The sequence below is a fragment of the Eriocheir sinensis genome, chromosome 57 (genome assembly GCF_024679095.1).
Source record: "Eriocheir sinensis breed Jianghai 21 chromosome 57, ASM2467909v1, whole genome shotgun sequence".
Classification (NCBI taxonomy): domain Eukaryota; kingdom Metazoa; phylum Arthropoda; class Malacostraca; order Decapoda; family Varunidae; genus Eriocheir; species Eriocheir sinensis.
This window is the reverse complement of record NC_066565.1, coordinates 2,623,561-2,648,188: the sequence shown is the minus strand read 5'-3', so window position 1 is coordinate 2,648,188 and position 24,628 is coordinate 2,623,561. Positions and strand designations below refer to the sequence as shown.

Sequence of the window (24,628 nt, the reverse complement as noted above, 5' to 3'; positions counted from 1 at the left end):
TAAAACTCTATCTTAACACCCACTTTCTTCCTTACCCCCCTCCCCATAATTTTGCCTCTATCATATTTTGCTTCATTTAGTTTTATCTTGTATCAATTATTGACTCTTATAACCCCATAACAAATAAAACTCTATCTTAACACCCACCTCCTTCCTTACCTTGATATAATTTTGCATCATATAGTTTTATCTCATATCAATTATCGACTCGTATAACCCCATAACAAATAAAACTCTATCCTAACACCCACCTCCTTCCTTACCTTGACATAATTTTGCCCCTGTATATTTTGCATCATATAGTTTTATCTTGTATCCATTATCGACTCTTATAACCCCATCACAAATAAAACTCTATCTTAACACCCACTTTCTTCCTTACCCCCCTCCCCATAATTTTGCCTCTGTATATTTTGCTTCATTTAGTTTTATCTTGTATCAATTATCGACTCTTATAACCCCATAAGAAATAAAACTCTATCTTAACACCCACTTTCTTCCTTACCCCCTCCCCATAATTTTGCCTCTATCATATTTTGCATGACATTGTTTTCTCTTGTATGAATTATTGACTCTTATAACCCCATAACAAATAAAACTCTATCTTAACACCCACCTCCTTCCTTACCTTGACATAATTTTGCTTCATATAGTTTTATCTTGTATCAATTATTGACTCTTATAACCCCATAACAAATAAAACTCTATCTTAACACCCACTTTCTTCCTTACCCCTATCCCCATAATTTTGCCCCTATCATATTTTGCATCATATAGTTTTATCTTGTATCAATTATCGACTCTTATAACCCCATAACAAATAAAACTCTATCTTAACACCCACTTTCTTCCTTACCCCTCCCCATAATTTTGCCTCTATCATATTTTGCATCACATTTTTTATCTTGTATCAATTATCGACTTATAACCCCATGACTGAACTGTATCCTAACACCCCCCTTCTTCCTCCCCTTACCTCCCGCCCACACCCCATAGGTCAAGGTCATACGATAGGAAGCCTGAAGCGTACAAATCCTCGTCCTCGCGCCGCTCCGGGTCACCGCGCTACTACCGAGAGGATCGTTACCGCTATGACAAATACTCCTCCTCCACCTCCTCCTCCCGTCGCCGCACCTCACGCTCCCCCTCGCCCTCCTACTCCAGGGGCCACCGGAGCAATAGGTGAGTCAAGTGGAAGGCTGTACGGGCTTAGGTTCGACGGTGTTTGGTACGTTTGTTGTTTGTGAGATGTGGTGTTTGATTTCTTAGTGTGTGTGTGTATGTGTGTGTGTGTGTGTATGTATATTTATGTATGTGTGTGTGTCTATCTATCTTGCTAATTGTCTATGTATGTAAGTGTATGTGGGTCTGCTACCTCCCCCAGCCTCCTCCCCCCATTACTAACACTGGACTAACCCCCCCTAACCCCCTTGTCACCCGTCACCCGCAGGTCACCCATGTCCAACCGGCGGCGTCACCATGGCAGCCGCGAGGACCCTAACCCGAGCAACTGTCTTGGGGTGTTTGGGCTGAGTCTGTACACCACGGAGAGGGAGGTGAGTGTGTGTGTGTGTGTGTGTGTGTGTGTGTGTGTGCTTATGTTTATTATTAAAAAAGTAAATGAAAAGGAGATGAAAGGAAGGAGAAAAGGACAACTTGAGAGAGAGAGAGAGAGAGAGAGAGAGAGAGAGAGAGAGAGAGAGAGAGAGAGAGAGAGAAGGAAGGAGGGAGGGAAAGAAGAGTTCAATAAAAGTATAAAAAAAATATATGAAAAGGAGGAGGAGGAGGAAGAGATGAAAGGAAGGAGAAAAAGACAAGAGAGAGAGAGAGAGAGAGAGAGAGAGAGAGAGAGAGAGAGAGCACATTGAGTAGTCAGCCTTTTTTTCCACATTTGTTACCTTTATTTATGCCCTTGAACTAACTCATCTGCCGTAAAAAAAACATTAATTAATTTTTCTCTTCCTCCGCTCAGCTTCATCACCTGTTCAGCAAATATGGACCAGTGACGAAGGTTCAGGTGGTGCTGGACGCCAAGGTACGCGCACACACACACACACACACACACACACACACACACACACACACACACACACACATACACTCTAACTAACTAACTAACTGACTTAACTAACTATCTATTTTTATTCCTCTTTAGTTCTCCTCCTCCTCCTCCTCTTCTTCTTCTTCTTCTTCTTCTTCTTCTTCTCTTTCTATAACTTTCCTCTTCCACTCCTCCTCCTCCTCCTTTTCCTTTTTCTCTCTCTATTTCTCTGGTTTTCCTCCTTTTTCAGTCCTCCTCCTCCTCCTCCTCCTCTTCCTCCTCCTCCTTTCTCTTGCTAACTTTTCTTTATTTTCTATCTTCCAGTCCTCCCTTTCTTCCTCCTCCTCTTCCTCCTCCTTTCTCTTTCTCATTTACTTTTTTTTTTTTTACTTTTTCATTCTGCATCCTCCAAATTCTTCCTCTCTACCTAACATGTTCTGCGCACACACACACACACACACACACACACACACACAGATCCCATCCCCATTATACACCCACAATGAAACACACACAAACACACACTCTAACAGACCCCAAACCACCTCTCACACCCCTCTCCCCCCCTCCCCCTTCCCCCCCTAGACTGGGCGTTCCCGCGGATTCTCGTTCATCTACTTCGAGAACACCGAGGACGCGACGGAGGCCAAGGAACAGTGCTCGGGGATGGAGATTGATGGGCGACGCATCCGAGTTGACTATTCCATTACGGAGCGTGCCCACACACCAACCCCGGGCATCTACATGGGACGGCCGACCTAGTGAGTGGTGGTGGTGGTGGTGATGGTGATGGTGGTGATTTTTATTGTTATTTTCTTTCTTTTTTTATTTTATTTTATTTTTATTTTTATTTTTTTTCTATTCCCCTTTTTTTCCTCCATTTCCTTCTCTTCCTCCTCCTTTCTCTCTCTCTCTCTCTCTCTCTCTCTCTCTCTCTCTCTCTCTCTCTCTCTCTCTCTCTCTCTTACTTTTCCATTTTCCTTTCTTTTATTAACTTATTTTTATTATTATTTTTGTAAGGGCAGTTTTTGGTTAAGGTTAGGTTAGGTTCGGTTGCTTTGGTTGACTCATTATAACCTTCAACCCAACTCCTATACACCTACCATCCCATACTCACCTCATTCAGTATACCCAAGAACATACTCACCATTTACTCATAATCCTTAACCCAACTCTCCATCAGTGTCTTATCCATTCTCCTATACACCTACCATCCCTTATCCATCCCATACTCACCTTATTCAGTATTCGCAACATTTATTTATTTATTTATTTTTATTTATTCACTGTTTACTCATTCGCACTCCCCGCCACAGCTCCAACTACGGCAGGCGAGGCGGCGGCAGCGGCGGCGGTGGAGGCGGTGGTGGTGGCGGTCGGTATGGCGGAGGAGGTGGCGGAGGCGGCAGCGGCGGTGGCGGTTATGGCGGGCGCCGTCGGTCGCCTTCCCCATACCACCGCGGGGCCTCAAACCGTCGGTCCTACAGGTCACGGTCGCGGTCGGATTCCCCTCGTAAGTAGTGCCTTGTGTCCTGTTGTCTGGGGCGGGGGTGGCGGTGATGGTGTGTGTGTGTGTGTGTGTGTGTGTGTGGGCTGTCTTGTATCCATATCCACTTATTCAGGTTAATTCATAATGCCGGGGATGTATCTTGCCTCGACCACCTCCCTGTGCGTGAATGTGTGCGTGTGTGTGTGTGTGTGTGTGAGAGACCAATCAGGAATTAGTTTACTTTACGTCGGGGTTTTAAAATGCCTTCCCTAACGTCATATTATTTAGGTTGTGAGCGATTGGTGTATGTGTGTGTATGTATGTGTGTGTGTATAATATGTTCAATGCCTAATTTTCAATGTGGATATTCTGTATGTTGTAGTATTATGATTATTAGTATTACCATTATTGTTTACTTGTATTTGTGTATATATTGTTAGGGGTCTTGTGTCAAATATATTTCCTTGTATACATAACTGTGCGTATGTGTGTGTGTGAGAGAGAGAGAGAGAGAGAGAGAGAGAGAGAGAGAGAGAGAGAGAGAGAGACCCTTCCTACATCCACATACAAGAGTTACACCAAATTGTCCTCTCTTGCAGGTCGATACAGCCGATATTGAATGCTTGTCTAGGGTGTGGTGGTGATGGTGGTGGTGGCGATGGTGTGCTCAGTATGCTAGTGGTCCAGTAGTTGATAGGCACCATTTCCCGGCACTGCTCTGGCGGCACTGTTCACTCCGTCTTACCTGTAACACAGTGCCAACTCACAGGGGAGGTTACGTATGTGTGTTTGAGGGTGTGGGTGCTGTTCCATGTGTATGCTCCCAGTTTGTATGTTAGTCAAGTTACCCCTTAAATAGCAACACTTTCTTAGGTAGTGACAGCTGAGGGTAGAGTTAGGTTAGGTTAGGTACAGGGGAGGTTATGTGTGTGTGTGTGTGTGTGTGTGTGTGTGTGTGTGTGTGTGTGTGTGTGTGTGTGTGTGTTATTCCTTATTCTCCTGGTTCGTATGTTAGTCGAGTTACCCCTTAAATAGCAACACTTTCTTAGGTAGTGACAGCTGAGGGTAGAGTTAGGTTAGGTTAGGTACAGGGGAGGTTATGTATGTGTATGTGTGTGTGTTATTCCTTATTCTCCTGGTTTGTATATTAGTCGAGTTACCCCTTAAATAGCAACACTTTCTTAGGTAGTGACAGCGGAGGGTAGAGTTAGGTTAGGTTAGGTACAGGGGAGGTTACGTGTGTGTGTGTGTGTGTTGAGTTAGTCCTTATGCTCCCAGTTTGTATGTTAGTCAAGTTACCCCTTAAATAGCAACACTTTCTTAGGTAGTGACAGCTGAGGGTAGAGTTAGGTTAGGTTAGGTTCAGGGGAGGTTATGTATGGAGGTGTGTGTGTTAAGTTACCCCTTAAAGAGCGACACTTTCTTAGGTCATCTCAGTGTAGGGTAGAATCGGGTTAGGTTAGGTTCAAGGAAGGTTACATATGGAGGTGTGTGTGTGTGTGTGTGTGTGTGTGTGTGTTGAGTTAGTCCTTCTATAGTAACACTTTCTCTACTAGCGTGCAAATACGACCACAACTTCTACCAAACAAAACCTTGCCAATTATGTGTGTGAGAGCCCTGAGACATTCAACAACACTGGCCTCTGCGTCACTCTGGGTTATGTTAGGTTAGGTTAGGTTCAAGGAAGGTTATGTATGGAGGTGTGTGTGTTGAGTTAGTCCTTCTATGGTAACACTTTCTCTACTAGCGTGCAAATACGACCACAACCTCTACCGAAACCTTGCCAATTATGTGTGTGTGAGCCCCAAAGCATTTGACATTGGCCTCTGCGTCACTCTGGGTTGTGTTGCTGTAAGGACCAGTTAACCGAGTGTGTTTTGACGTAAGGTTGAGTAGAGGAGGAGAATGAGTTAGAGGGAGAATAGAGGTGTTATGTGTCACTAGTTAGCTTAGCACCACCAGCCAGGCCATGGGTGTGTGTTTGGATAGGTGTGTTAGAGGTGTTTGGATGCTATATCAGGCTTGTGTGTGTGTGTGTGTGTGTGTGCGTGCGTGGAAAGACAGAGAGGGAGAGAGAGAAAACCTTGTGTGTGTGTGTTTGGAGTGAGAGAGAGAAAGGGAGCCTGTGTTTGTGAGTGTGCGAGTGTGTGTGTTTGCAGAGAGAAAGAGAGCGAGAGAGAGAAACTTTGTGTGTGTGTGTGTGTACAGAGAGAGGAAAGGAGTGTACGTGTGTGTGTGTGTGCATGTGTGTGTCCTTATCCCAATTCTCTACCTTTTCATTTCGTTCTGGTAACACTGCACGGAAATTCATTACTTAATTTGGCGTATAAGGAAAAAAAAAGTTCAAAGAAGAAAAAAAAAGTGCATATTTCTTAAGGGATTCATATATAAGGTTCAAGATCACTCTTTGTTTAGTTATATCTTTTGTTTGTCTTAATCTCTTGTTTTGAAATAGGATGTGATTATTTGAGTTTAGTCTACCCTGCAAAGAGAGTATTTGGTTTAGTCTACCCTGCAAAGAGAGTATTTGGTTTAGTCTACCCTGCAAAGAGAGTATTTTGGTTTAGTCTACCCTGCAAAGAGAGTATTTTGGTTTAGTCTACCTTGCAAAGAGAGTATTTGGTTCAGTCTACCCTGCAAAGAGAGTATTTTGGTTTAGTCTACCCTGCAAAGAGAGTATTTGGTTCAGTCTACCCTGCAAAGAGAGTATTTTGGTTCAGTCTATCCTGCAAAGAGAGTATTTTGGTTTAGTCTACCCTGCAAAGAGAGTATTTGGTTCAGTCTACCCTGCAAAGAGAGTATTTGGTTTATTCTACCTTGCAAAGAGACTAAATTCCTCCTAGTTGTCTTATATTTTTTGTCTAAGTAAGTCTCTGTAAGGCAAAAGTATATGATCAAGTCTTTTTCATAAGTTCTGAGTCGTAAGGAAACTGATCAGCATTTTTTTCATCTTTTTTTTCCAAGTTCTCGGAAAAAAATCTTAAGTTCTAAGACGAGAAAAAATTATAAGTTTTTTCTTAAGTTCCCCCACCTTTTCTGTTCACATAAAAAATAAAAAACAAACAAAAACAGTCGTATTTCTTGATTTATTTACATTTAGTTCATTTCTTCTTCGTTGATAAAAATAATAATAATAATAATAGCCTGTGTGTGTGGCTACCCTAATGCTTGTGTGCGTGCGTGTGTGTGTGTGCGTGAGGGAAGGAAGGAAGGGTAGCGTTTAACATTGGCTACCCTAATGTGTGTGTGTGTGCGTGCGTGTGTGTGTGTGTGTGTGTGAAGGAAGGAAGGGTAGCGTTTAACTTTGGCTACCCTAATGTGTGTGTGCGTGCGTGTGTGTGTGTGTGCGTGAGGGAAGGAAGGAAGGGTAGCGTTTAACATTGGCTACCCTAATGCCTGTGTGTGTGTGTGTGTGTGTGTGTGTGTGTGTGTGTGAAGGAAGGAAGGGTAGCGTTTAACATTGGCTACCCTAATGCCTGTGTGCGAGTGTGCGTGTGTGTGTGTGTGTGTGTGTGTGTGGGAAGGAAGGAAGGGTAGCGTTTAATATGTCTAAGGTATAAGATGTTTAGAATTAATATGATTTGTGTTGTTTTAGTCTTTCTCTTGTTCTTTTTCTCCTTTAATATTCATATCTTTTTTATTTTTTCATTCCTTCGTATTCTTTCCTTCCTCCTACATTGCAATTTTTATTTTATTTTTAATTTTCCTGATATTTTGTTTTCCTTTATTCTCCTTTTCCTGTTTTCCTTCCTTGATTTTCTTTTTTTTTTTTTTTTCATTTTTCATTCCTTGGTATTTTTTTCTTCCTTCTATTTCTTTATTTTTCCTTTTTTTTAATTTTCCTGATATTTTGTTTTCCTTTATTCTCCTTTTCCTGTTTTCCTTTCTTGATTTTCTTTTTTTTTTCATTTTTCATTCCTTGGTATTTTTTTCTTCCTTCTGTTTCTTTATTTTTCCTTTTTTTCATTTTCCTGATATTTTGTTTTCCTTTATTCTCCTTTTCATGTTTTCCTTCCTTGATTTTCTTTTTTTTTCATTTTTCATTCCTTGGTATTTTTTTCTTCCTTCTATTTCTTTATTTTTCCTTTTTTTCATTTTCCTGATATTTTGTTTTCCTTTATTCTCCTTTTCCTGTTTTCCTTCCTAGATTTTCTTTTTTTTTTTTCATTTTTCATTCCTTGGTATTTTTTTCTTCCTTCTATTTCTTTATTTTTCCTTTTTTTCATTTTCCTGATATTTTGTTTTCCTTTATTCTCCTTTTCCTGTTTTCCTTCCTTGATATTCTTGACATTTTTAGGTATTTTCTTTTCCTTATTCTTCCTTTTTTCTCTTCATATTTTTGTCTGTGTATTTCTCTTCATTTCACATTAATTTTCATATCTTATTGTTTTCATTATTTCTCTTCTACTTTGTTTTATCAGTTATTCTTTTATTTCTTTCATTTTCCTTGGTCTTAATTTCTACTCACATTCTTCCTTTATTTTCCTATTTTCATTCATTGTTTTCTCCGTTCCTTCCGTCCATATATTCTGCCATTAGTGTTTTTCTCCATTTCCTTGGTAATCTCTTTCATTTTCATCTTTTTTCTCATTTCTCGGTTAATTTCTACTCACATTCTTCCTTTATTTTCCTATTTTCATTCATTGTTTTCTCCGTTCCTTCTGTCCATATATTCTGCCATTAGTAATTGGCTCCATTTCCTTGGCAATCTCTTTCATTTTCATCTTTTTCCTCATTTTTTGGTCCTAATTTCTACTCACATTCTTCCTTTACTTTCCTATTTTCATTCATTGTTTTCTCCGTTCCTTCCGTCCATATATTCTTCCATTATTATTTGCCTTCATTTTCATCTTTCTCCTCATTCCTTGCTCCTAATTTCTGCTTAACATCCTTTTTCTTTCACTCATTCCTCGGTCTTTCATTCTCCGTTCCTTCTATCCCTCAGTATGTCTCTCTCCGTCCCTTTCTTCTCCTTCCTATATGTTAAGTATTTTTCTAGCGCCTGCTCACTATGATTACAACTAGGATTATTATTATTATCACTGTGTTTATGTAACTATTCAGCCTATTTTGCCGAGTGTGTGTGTGTGCGTATCAGGCATCGGATATTAGTCTTGTGATTTACCACGTACCTAGGGTGTGTTTTTGACGGTGGTGCAGTGTGTCTCCCTCGCCCCTCTTTGCCTTTGTTCTCTCGTTATTTTCATTTTTCATTATCAGCGTGGATTTCAAAATGATCAGTGGTATTTTTTTCAAGTTCCGAGACAGGGAAAAACACCTAATCAATTTTTTTCATGTTTTCTCACCTTTTCTGTTCACATCAAAAAGCAATTATTTATCACCGATTCACGTTAAATTCTCCGAGTCTTGCTTCCCACTCCCACCAATCCCTCTTCCTACCACTCGAGGGAGACACGGTTAGCTGCATACAGTACCAGTAACAATGATGATTGATATGTTAGCTTGGAGAGTAGGATACCCCTCGCTCGGTTGGCCTGTCTGCCGAGCGTCTGGGGGCGAGAGAGTTCTAGTAGATTAGGTGGTCGGCGATTTGGCGGCTTGCACTGGTGTGAGAATTGAATAAACAGACCCTTAATGCATTTTTCTTTTGTCATCCCCAAGGGTTGAAGAAAGGAGGAGTATTGGTGAATGTTGGAAGATGAAAAGCGAGGTGGATTCTTTGAGAGGGCGAGCAAGGCAAGGAAGAAAGGGAATTAAGAACAGAAGAAGGAATGGGAATATAAAGACAGAAGAAGGAAAAGAAGGAAGGGAGAAAAAGGAACAGAAGATGGAAAGGGAATTGAGAACAGAAGAAGGAATGGGAATATTAAAACAGAAGAAGGAAGGGAGAAAAAGGAACAGAAGAAGGGAAGCGAATGAGTAAGAACAGAAGAAGGAAGGAAAGGAAGGGAATATAAAAACAGAAGAAGGAAGGGAGAAAAAGGAACAGAAGAAGGGAAGCAAAAAAGACTGAAGAAGGAAAGAAAGGAAGGAAGGAAGGGATTTTAAGGACAGAAGAAGGAAAGGGAAAATAAAGAAAGAAAAGAGCCAGGTGTGTGTGTGTGTGTGTGTGTGTGTGTGTAGGGAAGAAGAAGAAAAAGAAGGCAGGAAGGAAGAAAGGGAGGATGTAAGAAGCATGTCTGGGGAAGATTGGACAAAACACGGACAAGAATAACTCAAAACGGAAGCAGGAAACGGAAGAAAATGAGGGAGAAGTGAAGAAAGGAAGGAAGGAAGAACGGGAGGATGTGAGAAGCATGTCTGGGGAAGAGTAAACAAAGAAGAAAGAGAAGAAGATTAGAAGTAAGAAACAGTAAGAAGAATGACTCGGAGGAAAGAAAAGAAGAAGAAGGAAGGGAGAAACAGGGAATGCAGATGACGTGTGAATGCAAGAAGTATGAATGTAAGACACGAAAGAACTGAGCGAAAGAAAGATGGGGTTGAACGCACTAACACACACACACGCACACACACGATGAAGAAAATGGGAGAGGAAGAAAGGGAAGAAGGGAAGGATGGTAACGCGCAGCACTTGAAGCAATAACTTGAAGAACGAAAAAACGGCGAGGCGAAAGAATCCATCGTTCTGAGGTAACTTAGGGGGCGAGACGAGGCTGCGGGTCCGGGCTTATGATTCTGTGTTGTCCCTGCACTCACTCTATCCCTTCCACCCCAAACACCTTTAAAATGATAATAATGACCATAATAATGCACTTGAAGTCACACTATGATATTGAAACTCCCCTCAACCCAGTAGCAGCGACGGGCCAAATTTGTGGCTTTACCGTGTAGCAGCGACGGGCCAAATTTGTGGCTTTACCGTGTAGCAGCGACGGGCCAAATTTGTGCCATGATGTAAACCCCCCAAAAAATAGATGATGCATAATCTGATCACAAATGCTTTGATATATATTATGAAATGGTTTGTGTGAGGGCCGATTTTCTCTCATATTTCTCGCTTGGAGGGACCATTAAGAAACACGATCCCCGCTGCTACTGGGTTAATAGTGTGACGCATAACAAAACCAGTATTGCCAATGTGAACAAAAAAACCCTTATAAAAAAACATGTCTTCTGAACTTGCTATAAAGATCAAAACTATAATCCCGAAGGTCATGGAATAATTATATGATGATAATGCCAATGATATCAATGATTTAAACTTTACTAAGCCCTCTACAGGTTATAAGAGAGAGAGAGGGATGGAGGAGGTTGAAGATCAGAGACTCGGCGGTGAAGCAAGTCTCCCTCCCTCGGCCTCTCCCTCCGCCAAGAGTGAGGTCGTAGCCGCACTGAAGCCGTGGGTGTCGCCTCTATCACGAAGCCACTAGGGTCGGGGATGATTATATACGTGTACTTATTTTGCAGGCACCGACACCTCCGCCACCCCTACCCTGACCTTACCCTACCCTGACCTTCCTTTCCTTACCTTACTGTACCTTACCTAGCCTAACCTAACCTAACCTTATTTTACCTTACCTTACCTAACTTAACCTTACCTAACCTTACCTTACATAACCTTACCTTACCTAACCTAACCTTACCTTACCTAATCTTACCTAACCTAACCTAACCTTACCTTATTTCACCTTGCCTAACCTTACCTCACCTAACCTAACCTTACCTTATCTTACCTAACCTTACCTAACCTTACCTCACCTAACCTTACCTTATCTTACCTAACCTTACCTAACCTAACCTTACCTAACCTAACCTTACCTTACCTTACCTAACCTAACCCTATCTAACCTTACCTAACCTTACCTCATTCAGTGATTTTAGCTGCCAATAACTTCACCATTTCCTAGTCTAGTCATGTATTAATTTAGTTAGTTTAGAAGCAAGTGATTTAAACATATATCATTTCTAGTCAAGTTATTTCATTGATTTCAGCGGCCAATAACTCTACCATTTCCTAGTCTTGTATAGTGGAGTTAGTTTAGAAGCAAGTGATTTTAACATATATCATTTCTAGTCAAGTTATTTCATTGATTTCAGCGGCCAATAACTCTACCATTTCCTAGTCTTGTATAGTGGAGTTAGTTTAGAAGCAAGGAATTTTAACATATATCATTTTTAGTCGAGTTATTTCAGTGATTTCAGCGGCCAATAACTCTACCATTTCCTAGTCTTGTATTGGGTAAGTTGGTTTAGAAGCAAGTGATTTTAACATATATCATTTCTAGTTGAGTTATTTCATTGATTTCAGCGGCCAATAACTCTACCATTTCCTAGTCTTGTATAGTGGAGTTAGTTTAGAAGCAAGGAATTTTAACATATATCATTTCTAGTCAAGTTATTTCATTGATTTCAGCGGCCAATAACTCTACCATTTCCTAGTCTTGTATAGTGGAGTTAGTTTAGAAGCAAGTGATTTTAACATATATCATTTCTAGTCAAGTTATTTCATTGATTTCAGCGGCCAATAACTCTACCATTTCCTAGTCTTGTATTCGTGGAGTTAGTTAAGAGGCAAGTGATTTTATGACCTTATCACAGGAATTTTAATACCTTTGTACACAGCTTCTAATATCTTATCTAGCAATGCATTTTTTGTTTTATTTCTGTTCTGTTCATGTTATTTAATCATTTTTATTGTTATTGTTTTCATTGGTATTTTTGTCATTACTGTTTATTATTATTATTATTATTATTATTATTATTATTTTGGTTAGGTTTTATTCTGATTATTGTTTCTCTCTCTCTCTCTCTCTCTCTCTCTCTCTCTCTCTCTCTCTCTCTCTCTCTCTCTCTCTCTCTCTCTCTCTCTCTCTCTCTCTCTCTCTCTCTCTCTCATTCCTTTCTTTTCTTCCTTTCCTGTTTTGTTATTTTTCCTTCTTTCTTTCTCTCCCTCTCATTCCTCTTTCTTTTCCTTCCTTCCTTCCTTCTTCTGTTTCCCTTCCTTCCTTCCTTCCTTCCTTCTTCTGTTTCCCTTCTTTCCTTCCTTCCTTTCAATATTTCTTCTTTTCCTTTCTTATGCTTCTTATCTTTCCTTCTTCCTGTCTTTATCATTTTATCTGTACTTCCTTCCTTCCTTCCTATCTTCTTCCTTTCTCTCCATTTATCTCTTCCTTCCTTCCTTCCATTCTCTCTCTCTCCCTTTTTCTCCTTCCTTCCTTCCTATCTTTCTTTTAACCTTCTTCCTCCCTTCCATCCATTCTCTCTCTCTCTCTCTCTCTCTCTCTCTCTCTCTCTCTCTCTCTCTCTCTCTCTCTCTCTCTCTCTCTCTCTCTCTCTCTCTCTCTCTCTCTCTCTCCCTTTTCGTATATTCCTCTCTTCCTCCCTCTCTCTCTCCTTCCCTTTATATAATTCTTACCTTTATCTTCATTTTCTTCCATTTCTCCTTATCTTCTTCCTTCCCACCCTTCCTTCTTCTATCTATCTATCTATCTATCTATCTATCTATCTATCTATCTATCTATCTATCTAGGGTCATATAGGAGGTTCTAATCCCCTTCTTCCAGGTTCAAAAGGGTTCTAAATTATGTAACAAAATTCAATAAAGATAATGTGATATACAGGTGTTTCAATGGCCCCTCCTCCTCCCCTTCCTTCATATTTCTTTGTTTCTTTCTTTTGTATTTTTTCTTCTCTTCCTTCCTTTGTTATTTCCCCTTTAATATTGAGGTATCAAAACTTCTGTCTCTCTTTTATTCTTTTTTTTCTGATTAATGTAGCAATAAAATTTATTATATTTATCTTAATCACCAAAAAAAAGGTTTCATTCCAATTAGCTATAAATTTAAAGTAAAAACGCTTTAATTTTATCTCTTATCAAAGGAAATAATGCCTAAATTTCTTATTCTGTATTAAATACTGATTTTCTAATAAAAAAATACATTAAAATGAGTAAATAATTAAATATTATATTTTCCTTTCCTATAATTTCATGTAAAATAATTGTAAATGAACAGGAATTGTCCTTCCTCTACCTCTTCCTGTCTGTCAGAAAGTTTGAGAACCACTGATCTAGGGTCATATAGGAGGTTCTAATCCCCTTCTTCCAGGTTCAAAAGGGTTCCAGGAGTCACCATGTCTACACCTGACCTCACACACCTGCCCCCCCTTGCCCCCACACCTGTTAAATAAAGATAATGTGATATACAGGTGTTTCAATGGCCCCCTCCTCCCCCCCCCCCCCTTCCTTCATTTCTTTCTTTGTTTCTTTCTTTTGTATTTTTTCTTCCTTCCTGCCTTCCTTATTCCTTCCTTCATTCTTTTTTATTTTCTTTCTATTCCTTCCTTCCTTCCTTCCTTTCTTCCTTTCTCTGTTCTTTCTTTCTTCCTTCATCTTCTTTCCTTCCTTCTTTCCTTATTCCTTCATTCTCTTTATTTTCTTTCTATTCCTTCCTTCCTTCCTTTCTTCCTTTCTCTATATTCTTTCTTCCTTCATCTTCTTTCCTTCCTTCTTTCCTTATTCCTTCCTTCCTGTTAAACTTTTTTCTTTTCTTTCTCTTCCTTCCTTCCTTCCTTTCTTCCTTCTTTCTCTGTGTTCTTTCTTTCCTCCTTCATCTTCTTTCCTTCCTTCTTTCCTTCATCCTTTTTCTTTTCTTTCTATCTCTTCCTTCCTTCCTTATTCCTTCCTTCATTGTTTTTCTTTTCTTTCTATTCCTTCCTTCCTTTCTTTCTATCCCTTCCTTCCTTTCTTTCTTTCCTTCCTTCATTATTCTCTCATTCTTTTTTCTTTTCCTTCTATCCCTTCCTTCCTTCCTTCTTCCTTTTCTTCCATCTCCTTCATTGTTTTCCTTTTCTTTCTATCCCTTCCTTCCTTTCTTTCTTTCCTTCCTTCCTTCATTATTCTCTCATTCATTCTTTTTTCTTTTCCTTCTATCCCTTCCTTCCTTCCTTCCTCCTTTTCTTCCATCTCCTTCTTCACTCTCGACCTTGTCCTATCTATGGAATTTCTGATAAGGTGATAAGTTGGTTTTTCCTTGTATTATCAAGTCATGTTTTTTCCTTTCCCTTATATCATTATCTTATATATCTTTTCCTTCTCTTTCTTTTATTTTCTTTATTATTATTTATTCTTTTATCCTTCCTTTTCCTTCTTCTCTTTCTTCCTCTACCAACTTTTCCTTATTATTCTTTTTTTGATATTTATTATTTTCCTTCCTTTCTCTATCTTTTCTTTTTCTTCCTCTATTCATTCGTATATTCTTCCTTTTCCTTCTTCTTTCTTCTTATTTCTCCTATTCCTCCTTTTCCTTATTTTTATCTTTTTTATATTTCTCCTTTTTCCTTCCTTTCTCTCGTTTCTTTTTTTCTTCCTCTTTCCTTCTTTTCTTTCTATTCCTTCTCTTCTTCCTTTTCCTTATTCTTTTATATTTCTCCTTTTTCCTTCCTTTCTCTCCTTTCTTTTCCTTCATCTATTCATTTGTTTATTCTTCCTTTTCCTTCTTTCTATTCCTTCTCTTCCTCCTTTACCTATTCCTCCTCTTCTTTTCTCCCTTATATTCTCATTTTGTATATTTCTCTTTTCTTTTTCTTTATCATTTATCCGTTTATTCCTCCATTCTTTCTTTGTATTCCTTCTCTTCCTTCTTTCTCTTCCAATCCTTTTCATCCTCCCTTTTTCTCTTCCTTCTTTCCCTTATTCTCTCTTTATTTATCTTCTTCCTTCCTTCTTTCTCCTCCTTTCTCATCCAATTATTTCCCCTTATTCAATTTTCTTCCATTTCCTTCTTTCGTTGTTTATAAGACGTAATTGAAGCTGTATGACCCGTAAAAGGGAAAGTTTGCCCCTGAAAAGCTTGTCACCCTTGGAAATTAGGCTTAAAGGGTGTTTAAGACGCGTATTAAAGGTCATACTATTTAAGGAGAAAATTAAGAGGGAAAAGGTCACCGTGACGTCATCGGGTCGGCAGCCAATCAGCGCCCGGCTTTGGATGACAACAATGGCCTCGACCAATCAGCGGCGAGGCTCTCTTGCGTCCATCACTGTGTTCGGATCCGTGGGTTTATTACTTTAACTTTTCTCTGTTGGAGCTTGAGGTGTAAAGAGGAATTGGAGTTTATTAATGTAGGCAGATAATACTGATGAGTGTTTTGTTGTGCGTTGTGTGGTGTGTTGCGTGTGTGTTGTGCGTGGCGAGGCGGGTACAGCAGGCCGAGGTCAAGGCAGAGAATGAGACAGGTTTTCTAGGTGTTCGAACGCCTCCGTTCTCGACTTTATCTTATTTCCATTTGAGTGTGAGTTTAAAAGAGGAAACAGAGTTCATGGGTGCGTGTAGATATTAATGCGGAGTGTTTTGCGGTGTGTTGTATATAGTGTTGGCCCCGTGCCGCGCCTGGGGGGCGGGTCGGGGTGGCCGGGGCCGGGGCCGGGGCCGAGACAGGTGCCCCAGGCTGGCCAGCGACATGGCTGACGGACGGAAGACGTTGTTTTGAACCCTCGCCCCCGCCAGCCCCCGCCGCGACCCGCGGGAAGAATGTCCTGACCAGGTGAGGGGAGGCCCGCGCTGCCGCCGGGGCGGGGAGCGGCGGCCCCGGGTGTGGGGGGCGGGGCGGGACGGGGCCTGGGGCTGACCCTGTGTTGTGGTGACAAGTGTCCCCGGGGCCGCCCCCCGCGGCGCCCCGGGGCGGCACCACGGGGCGGGGCACGATGGGCCGGGGGGACGCAAGGCGCCGGGGCGGGGCAGGCGCGGGGCGGCCCGCGACCCAGTCTGCCCCGTGCCCCGCGCCGCCCCGGGGGGTGCAGGGGCAGGGTGTTCCCCTGAGGCGTCATGGCTGGTGGGTGGTGGGTGTCCTGCCCCCCGCCCCATCCTGGAGACTTTTTCACCTCCCGCCCGTGACCCGCCGGAGCACGCCTTCTTGCTCACCTGCCAGGATGATCAACACTCATTGTGTTGCTCATCGTCAAGGGCACCACGCGTTGAGTTGGTCACTGTTATGAGATCTACAGTTCATTAGGAACATTTCCCTGGCTGCTTAGTGTCACTGTATGCCACGGAATTTTTTGCTCTACTTTCTTGTTTGTAATGATGATGACGATGATGTTTTCATACCGGAACATTCTTACTCATAACACAATGATGCTTTAAAATGTTCTGTGGTGCCGCAGTAACACAACAGTAACCTCGTGAACTCTATATCCACCCCTACCTGGCAGGGTTACCCATAAGAAGCTCAGAAAATGGTCGTCGCCATAGGCCTAAAGAGGTGCGGCCAGCAAGAAAGGGGCCGTGCCCTGCTCCGCCGCCGCCGCTGCTTTCGTGGGACTCCCGATTCTTGTCAAGAATTTGGGGGGATTCTTGAAAATCTGACGCACTAGAACAAGAAACCAAGAATTTCCCTAGATTTGGGGGAATTCTTGCTCGGTCTAGGGTAATTCTGGCTCTCCAGATGACGGCTTTTATTGCCGCTCCTCGATTTTTTGTGTTGGTTGTTCCGTGTGGCAGGTGTTGGCCCGGCGGGTGTGTGGAGGACGGTGTGTTGTGGTGAGTGGTGGCCACAACATGGCCAGGGCCAGGACAGTTAGATTTAGAAACACAGGCATGTCAAGGGGGGCAAGACCTCTGTTAGAATGGTCATATATATATTTATCTGTCTGTTTGTGGCCCTAAAATGGATCAGGGGGACGAGACCTTGTTAGTAAGAGTGAGAACTGTGGGCCGTGCAGCCGCCAGTTGCTGTGGGGTGCAGCACACACACATTTCAGGGATGTTTTCTCACTCACTCTGGTCCCTGCTCTCTTCCCTGTGCTGCCTCATGAGGGTTTGAAGGTTAGTGGAAAATATGTGACGGCAGCAGAACATGTACGTAAAAGGGTGTTATCGGGGCGTGAACAACACCAGTCATTACCCGCTGACATGGTGGTGTGCTTATTATTCATTGGTACAACAATGAACAACAAGTTGGAGAAGTTGGAGTAAGACTGTTCGATGAGGGAAGGAAGTGGGTACTGAATTCGATACTGTTTGCTGATGACACGGTGCTCATTGCAGAAAATGAAAGTGACCTACAAAATTTGGTCAGTGTTTTTGATAGTGTCTGTAACAGGAGAAAGCTGAAAGTAAATGTCAACAAAAGTAAAGTGATGGTTTGTGAGCGAAGTAGAAGTGAGGTTGTAGATTTTGTGTGCCCATATAGAGTGGGAATTGAATGTAAAAGAGAATGCAAAATAATTTTGAATGGTGAAGAAATGGAGGAGGTCAATGAGTTTAAGTACCTTGGATGAGTTATGTGTAAGCATGGTGGTACGGAGGGAGAGACAAGAGAAAGGGCATTGCAAGGAAGAAGGGTGGCAGGGTCTTTGGGACGAACCATGAATGGCAGAAGTGTGAGCATGGAGGTAAAGAGGGATTTGAGAAATACAATAATAGTACCAACCCTCACATATGCAAGTGAAACGTGGGCCTGGAATGAAAGTCAGAGGTCTAGAGTGCAGGCAGTGGAAATGACTTATTTGAGGAGTGCTTGTGGTGTGAGTAGAATGGATGGAATGAGTAATGAAAGTGTGTACGAGCGTTTTGGAATGTGTCACAGGGGTGAAGGGAAGAAGTGTGGAGTGGTGGAAGAAGTGAAGCGACAGACTTTAAAGTGGTTTGGCCACATGGAGCGAATGGAGGAGAGTAAGATGACCAGAAGGGTGTATGTGAGTGAGATAGAGGGAGGGGATGCTTGAGGACGACCTTCAGTGAAATGGAGGGATAGGGTGCAAGAGTACGTTAGGGAGAGGGGGGAAAGATCTTTGAGAAACTTTGAGCAGGCAAGGAGGGAGTGTCTGGATAGAGAAAGATGGAAGCTCTTCTGCCGTGGCCATCCCCTGGTGGGAGCTCCTAGGAGCAGGCGTCGATGAAATGATGAATGATGGTACAACATGAGGCCACAAAACACTCAGTGAACTCAAAAATATCAAGTGGAAGAGAAAAAAACATTGAAAACATGGAACGGCATTAAAGGAACTATTCGCCCAACGGATAAGCAGACACATAGGTAGATAAGTAAATAAGAACTCTGAACACACAAAACAGAGTAGATAAAAGACAGATAAAACAGATAGCTAGGAACATGTAGGTTTGAAGACAGACAGACAGGTAGCTTACAAGATATTGATAGATAAATATATTGATTAAACAGACAGCTGAGAACAGGGAGGCCATAACTAGAAGAGACTCATTAGCAAGAAAGGTGCAGAGGATGATAACAGGTAGATAGACGTGAATGAAATAGATAGATAAATATGTGTTAAATAAATGAAGTAGTAGATAAAACAGATAAAACACATAGATAAAATAGGCTATAAGATGCAGATAAATATAGATACATAAATAAAATCAGTAAAGTAGATAAAGTAGATTAGAAGATAGATAAATAGACATGAACACAGCAGCCAGGTTAGAACAGGTAGGCAAGAACTAGATTGAACTCGTTAGCAAGGCAGGTGAGGAGAATAGCTAACATCCAGGTGGAGGAGGTGTGGAGGGGCGGGAAGGGCGTCGTGAAGGCCGGGGAAAGTGGAATGAATACCCCGGCGCTGGAGGTCGGGGCATGGGAGTGTGGCGTTGGTATGCCCCGGGGAATCAAGGTCGTGAAAGGGGAGTGAGTTGGGTCAATTATAGATGTGTTTGTTTTTGTTTGTGTTGATGTTGAAGGAAGTTTAGGAGATGATATATTTGTGTTTATTTTTTAGTTAGTTAGTTTGATATAGTAGAGAAGTTAGGCGATCCATATATTCATTAGTTAGTTAGTTTGATATAGTAGAGAAGTTCGGTGATCCAGATAGTTAGCTAGTTCACTCTCCTAGCAACAGAGGTGAAGTTGTTCCACCTCTGAATAGGGACTTGGCAATGATCACAGCTTGGTGTCAACTTTGGGGCATGAAGCTTAACCTGGTAGCAGCGATGGGGTAAATTTGTGGCTTTACCGTGTAGCAGCAATGGACTAAATTTGTGGCTTTACTGTGTAGCAGCGATGGGCTAAATTTGTGGCTTTACCGTGTAGCAGCGATGGGCTAAATTTGTGGCTTTACCGTGTAGCAGCGATGGGCTAAATTTGTGGCTTTACCGTGTAGCAGCGATGGGCTAAATTTGTGGCTTTACTGTGTAGCAGCGATGGGGTAAATTTGTGGCTTTACCGTGTAGCAGCGATGGGCTAAATTTATGGCTTTACCGTGTAGCTGCGACGGGCCAAATTTGTGCCATGATATAACCCCCCAAAATAGATGATGCATAAACTGATCACAAATGCTTTGATATATATTATGAAATGGTTTGTGTGAGTGATGATTTTTTCTCATTTTTCTTGCTTAGAGGGACCATTAAGAAACGTGATCCTCTCTGCTACCGGGTTAATCATCAGCGTCAAGTTGGTGCCCTTAACATTTTATTTATAGTTTTTAAGAATATTCGGCATCCCTTACACAATGCTTTGCCTGATCCTTTTACTCCTGCCCGGGTCACGAGGTTTGCTCCTTGTCAAAACGATCTTGCTTCTAATCCTATGAATTTTTGTACGACAATTCTCACAATGTTTTCTTCCATCGTTGACAAGTTTATTATTTATTTATTTTTATTTTTTTACGTCTATGCCTATAGTGCCAGTAGGCTTGCTTGAGGGGCCTGGATGGTATTCGGCCCCAGCCCATCATGGCGCAGGCAAGTGTTTATAGTGGCGCCATCTTCTCTTGGCTCATGCTGCCCCCCGGAACTCATTCTTGATTAACTTGGACGGTTTCCTCTAGAGTCCGGGTTGATGGGTGGTCTTCAGGACAGCATGTGGGTAGTTTTAAGCCACTCGGCGGTGACTGAAAAATCCCAGGTGGTAGCGTGGGGATTCGAACCCGCGTCGTCCATCCCGTGGTGAATGTGGGCCCAGCACGCTACCACTCAGCCACCGTCTACCCTAAATGGAATGAGTTACCCAATGAGACTGTCCTTTCTGCAGACATTTCTACATTTAAGTCTCGTGTGAATGTCTTTTGAAACCAATTTTATTTTTCCTCCTTTTGGCTTTGAGTGGACAGTCTGGTTGCCTTTGCTTCTATCAAGGACCTCTTGGTGTTTTGTGAGGTTAGTTAGTTTGATATAGAGAAGTTAGGTGATTCAGTTAGTTAGTTTGATATAGAGAAGTTAGGTGATCCAGTTAGATAGTTTGATATAGAGAAGTTAGGTGATTCAGTTAGATAGTTTGATATAGAGAAGTTAGGTGATCCAGTTAGATAGTTTGATATAGAGAAGTTAGGTGATTCAGTTAGATAGTTTGATATAGAGAAGTTAGGTGATCCAGTTAGATAGTTTGATATAGAGAAGTTAGGTGATCCAGTTAGATAGTTTGATATAGAGAAGTTAGGTGATTCAGTTAGATAGTTTGATATAGAGAAGTTAGGTGATTCAGTTAGTTAGTTTGATATAGAGAAGTTAGGTGATCCAGTTAGATAGTTTGATATAGAGAAGTTAGGTGATTCAGTTAGATAGTTTGATATAGAGAAGTTAGGTGATCCAGTTAGATAGTTTGATATAGAGAAGTTAGGTGATCCAGTTAGATAGTTTGATATAGAGAAGTTAGGTGATTCAGTTAGATAGTTTGATATAGAAGTTAGGTGATCCAGTTAGATAGTTTGATATAGAAGTTAGGTGATCCAGTTAGACAGTTTGATATAGAAGTTAGGTGATTCAGTTAGATAGTTTGATATAGAAGTTAGGTGATCCAGTTAGATAGTTTGATATAGAAGTTAGGTGATTCAGTTAGATAGTTTGATAGAGAAGTTAGGTGATCCAGTTAGATAGTTTGATATAGAGAAGTTAGGTGATTCAGTTAGATAGTTTGATATAGAGAAGTTAGGTGATCCAGTTAGATAGTTTGATATAGAGAAGTTAGGTGATTCAGTTAGATAGTTTGATATAGAGAAGTTAAGTGATCCAGTTAGACAGTTTGATATAGAGAAGTTAGGTGATTCAGTTAGATAGTTTGATATAGAGAAGTTAGGTGATACAGTTAGATAGTTTGATATAGAGAAGTTAGGTGATTCAGTTAGATAGTTTGATATAGAGAAGTTAGGTGATTCAGTTAGATAGTTTGATATAGAGAAGTTAGGCGTTTCAGTTAGATAGTTTGATATAGAGAAGTTAGGTGATTCAGTTAGATAGTTTGATATAGAGAAGTTAGGTGATTCAGTTAGATAGTTTGATATAGAGAAGTTAGGTGATCCAGTTAGATAGTTTGATATAGAGAAGTTAGGTGACTCAGTTAATTTGATATAGAGAAGTTAGGCGATTCAGTTAGATAGTTTGATATAGAGAAGTTAGGTGATTCAGTTAGATAGTTTGATATAGAGAAGTTAGGTGATTCAGTTAGATAGTTTGATATAGAGAAGTTAGGTGATTCAGTTAGATAGTTTGATATAGAGAAGTTAGGTGATACAGTTAGATAGTTTGATATAGAGAAGTTAGGTGATTCAGTTAGATAGTTTGATATAGAGAAGTTAGGTGATCCAGTTAGATAGTTTGATATAGAGAAGTTAGGTGATTCAGTTAGATAGTTTGATATAGAGAAGTTAGGTGATTCAGTTAGATAGTTTGATATAGAGAAGTTAGGTGATTCAGTTACATAGTTTGATATAGAAGTTAGGTGATCCAGTTAGATAGTTTGATATAGAAGTTAGGTGATTCAGTTAGATAGTTTGATATAGAAGTTAGGTGATCCATTTAGATAGTTTGATATAGAGAAGTTAGGTGATCCAGTTAGATAGTTTGATATAGAGAAGTTAGGTGATCCAGTTAGATAGTTTGATATAGAGAAGTTAGGTGATCCAGTTAGTTAGTTTGATATAGAGAAGTTAGGTGATTCAGTTAGATAGTTTGATATAGAGAAGTTAGGTGATCCAGTTAGATAGTTTGATATAGAGAAGTTAGGTGATCCAGTTAGATAGTTTGATATAGAGAAGTTAGGTGATTCAGTTAGTTAGTTTGATATAGAGAAGTTAGGCGATTCAGTTAGATAGTTTGATATAGAGAAGTTAGGTGATTCAGTTAGACAGTTTGATATAGAGAAGTTAGGTGATTCAGTTAGTTAGTTTGATATAGAGAAGTTAGGTGATTCAGTTAGATAGTTTGATATAGAGAAGTTAGGCGTTTCAGTTAGATAGTTTGATATAGAGAAGTTAGGTGATTCAGTTAGATAGTTTGATATAGAGAAGTTAGGTGATTCAGTTAGATAGTTTGATATAGAGAAGTTAGGTGATCCAGTTAGATAGTTTGATATAGAGAAGTTAGGTGATTCAGTTAGATAGTTTGATATAGAGAAGTTAGGTGATTCAGTTAGATAGTTTGATATAGAGAAGTTAGGTGATTCAGTTAGATAGTTTGATATAGAGAAGTTAGGTGATTCAGTTAGATAGTTTGATATAGAGAAGTTAGGTGATTCAGTTAGATAGTTTGATATAGAGAAGTTAGGTGATCCAGTTACATATTCCTTTGTGTATCGTGGTTGAGGGTCGGCATTCACTTATTCATCCACTTATTCACATTAAGACAAGTTTGTAAGTATTGCAAGTAAGTTTGTGCTGGGAAGTCATTCATTATTTATCGTATTTATTATCATTGTTACCTCTGCCCATGAAGTTGCAGGAGGTTATATTTTTGCCCCGGTCAGTAAGGTTGTTTGTTTGTTTGTTTGTTTGTTAACAGTCTCCTGTGCACAAGTTTGCATATATCTCGACCAATTTTTCAGGGAAGCTTCGTGTCCATCCAGTATAAAACCCATTGAATTTTTGATGTCAAAGGTCAAAGGTCGCACAAAACGTTTTTATTTTTGGCCATAACTTCGGTTCTCGTCATCGTAGAGACTTCAGACTTGGTTCATATTTTAGCAAGCATTGCCTTGACCTTAACCTTTGACCTTGACCTCGAAAAGTTTGCCCAAAGTCAAATTTTGAAACAAATGCTTTCATATGATGCACAGGGTCACAGTTGATGCCCATACCAATTTTCAGGACGATCTTTGTCTTTGTTTTTTCTTCCTCTGTCTCCCTGGTGTGTGTTTCCTCTCCCTCCCTGTCTTTGTTTTTTCTCCCCCTGTCTCCCTGGTGTGTGTTTCCTCTCCCTCCCTGTCTTTGTTTTTTCTTCCCCTGTCTCCCTGGTGTGTGTTTCCTCTCCCTCCCTGTCTTTGTTTTTTCTTCCCCTGTCTCCCTGGTGTGTGTGTTTCCCTCCCTGTCTTTGTTTTTTCTTCCCCTGTCTCCCTGGTGTGTGTTTCCTCTCCTCCCTGTCTTTGTTTTTCTCCCCTGTCTCCCTGGTGTGTGTTTCCTCCCTCCCTGTCTTTGTTTTTTCTTCCCCTGTCTCCCTGGTGTGTGTTTCCCTACCTGTCTTTGTTTTTTCTTCCCCTGTCTCCCTGGTGTGTGTTTCCTCTCCCTCCCTGTCTTTGTTTTTTCTTCCCCTGTCTCCCTGGTGTGTGTGTTTCCCTCCCTGTCTTTGTTTTTTCTTCCCCTGTCTCCCTGGTGTGTGTTTCCTCTCCCTCCCTGTCTTTGTTTTTTCTTCCCCTGTCTCCCTGGTGTGTGTTTCCTCTCCCTCCCTGTCTTTGTTTTTTCTTCCTCTGTCTCCCTGGTGTGTGTTTCCCTCCCTGTCTTTGTTTTTTCTTCCCCTGTCTCCCTGGTGTGTGTTTCCTCTCCCTCCCTGTCTTTGTTTTTTCTTCCCCTGTCTCCCTGGTGTGTGTTTCCTCTCCCTCCCTGTCTTTGTTTTTTCTTCCCCTGTCTCCCTGGTGTGTGTTTCCTCTCCCTCCCTGTCTTTGTTTTTTCTTCCCCTGCCTCCCTGGTGTGTGTTTCCTCTCCCTCCCTGTCTTTGTTTTTTCTTCCTCTGTCTCCCTGGTGTGTGTTTCCTCTCCCTCCCTGTCTTTGTTTTTTCTTCCTCTGTCTCCCTGGTGTGTGTTTCCTCTCCCTCCCTGTCTTTGTTTTTTCTTCCTCTGTCTCCCTGGTGTGTGTTTCCTCTCCCTCCCTGTCTTTGTTTTTTCTTCCCCTGCCTCCCTGGTGTGTGTTTCCCCTCCCTCCCTGTCTTTGTTTTTTCTTCCCCTGCCTCCCTGGTGTGTGTTTCCTCTCCCTCCCTGTCTTTGTTTTTTCTTCCCCTGCCTCCCTGGTGTGTGTTTCCCCTCCCTCACTGTCTATGTTTTTC

The 24,628-nt window shown here is 41.1% G+C and overlaps 1 protein-coding gene and 1 long non-coding RNA gene across 29 annotated transcripts in view; both read left to right on the top strand.

Annotated features, from left to right (window-relative positions):
• The window catches only part of LOC126984570 (transformer-2 protein homolog alpha-like), a 12,834-nt gene extending 2,970 nt beyond the window's left edge, over positions 1 to 9,864 (top strand). The window contains exons 3-10 of one of the 13 annotated variants that reach the window (XM_050838301.1): positions 997 to 1,182; positions 1,451 to 1,556; positions 1,973 to 2,035; positions 2,627 to 2,802; positions 3,358 to 3,554; positions 4,130 to 4,403; positions 4,716 to 4,751; positions 4,891 to 9,130. In XM_050838301.1, coding sequence (XP_050694258.1) covers positions 997 to 1,182; positions 1,451 to 1,556; positions 1,973 to 2,035; positions 2,627 to 2,802; positions 3,358 to 3,554; positions 4,130 to 4,149 — 748 coding nt within the window. In that variant the 3' untranslated portion in view covers positions 4,150 to 4,403; positions 4,716 to 4,751; positions 4,891 to 9,130. Of the gene's footprint in view, positions 1 to 996; positions 1,183 to 1,450; positions 1,557 to 1,972; positions 2,036 to 2,626; positions 2,803 to 3,357; positions 3,555 to 4,129; positions 9,131 to 9,152 lie in introns of those variants that run through there. The other 12 variants (XM_050838298.1, XM_050838299.1, XM_050838290.1 and 9 more) reach the window with 12 other exon arrangements.
• A 5,192-nt stretch (positions 9,865 to 15,056) lies between these two features.
• Positions 15,057 to 23,652, top strand: LOC126984569 (uncharacterized). Of its 16 annotated transcripts, none has more exons than XR_007737092.1 (7): positions 15,057 to 15,971; positions 19,781 to 21,035; positions 21,740 to 21,883; positions 21,920 to 22,027; positions 22,526 to 22,561; positions 22,634 to 22,705; positions 22,742 to 22,855. It is a non-coding gene; the product is annotated as an uncharacterized LOC126984569 (long non-coding RNA). The 16 variants fall into 16 exon arrangements; XR_007737085.1 differs by lacking the exon at positions 22,526 to 22,561 and adding an exon at positions 22,238 to 22,381 and having other exon boundaries at positions 21,920 to 22,063; XR_007737093.1 differs by lacking the exon at positions 21,920 to 22,027 and adding an exon at positions 22,274 to 22,309 and having other exon boundaries at positions 19,781 to 20,963; positions 21,776 to 21,883; positions 22,634 to 23,652.
• The last annotated feature ends 976 nt before the right edge of the window (positions 23,653 to 24,628 follow it).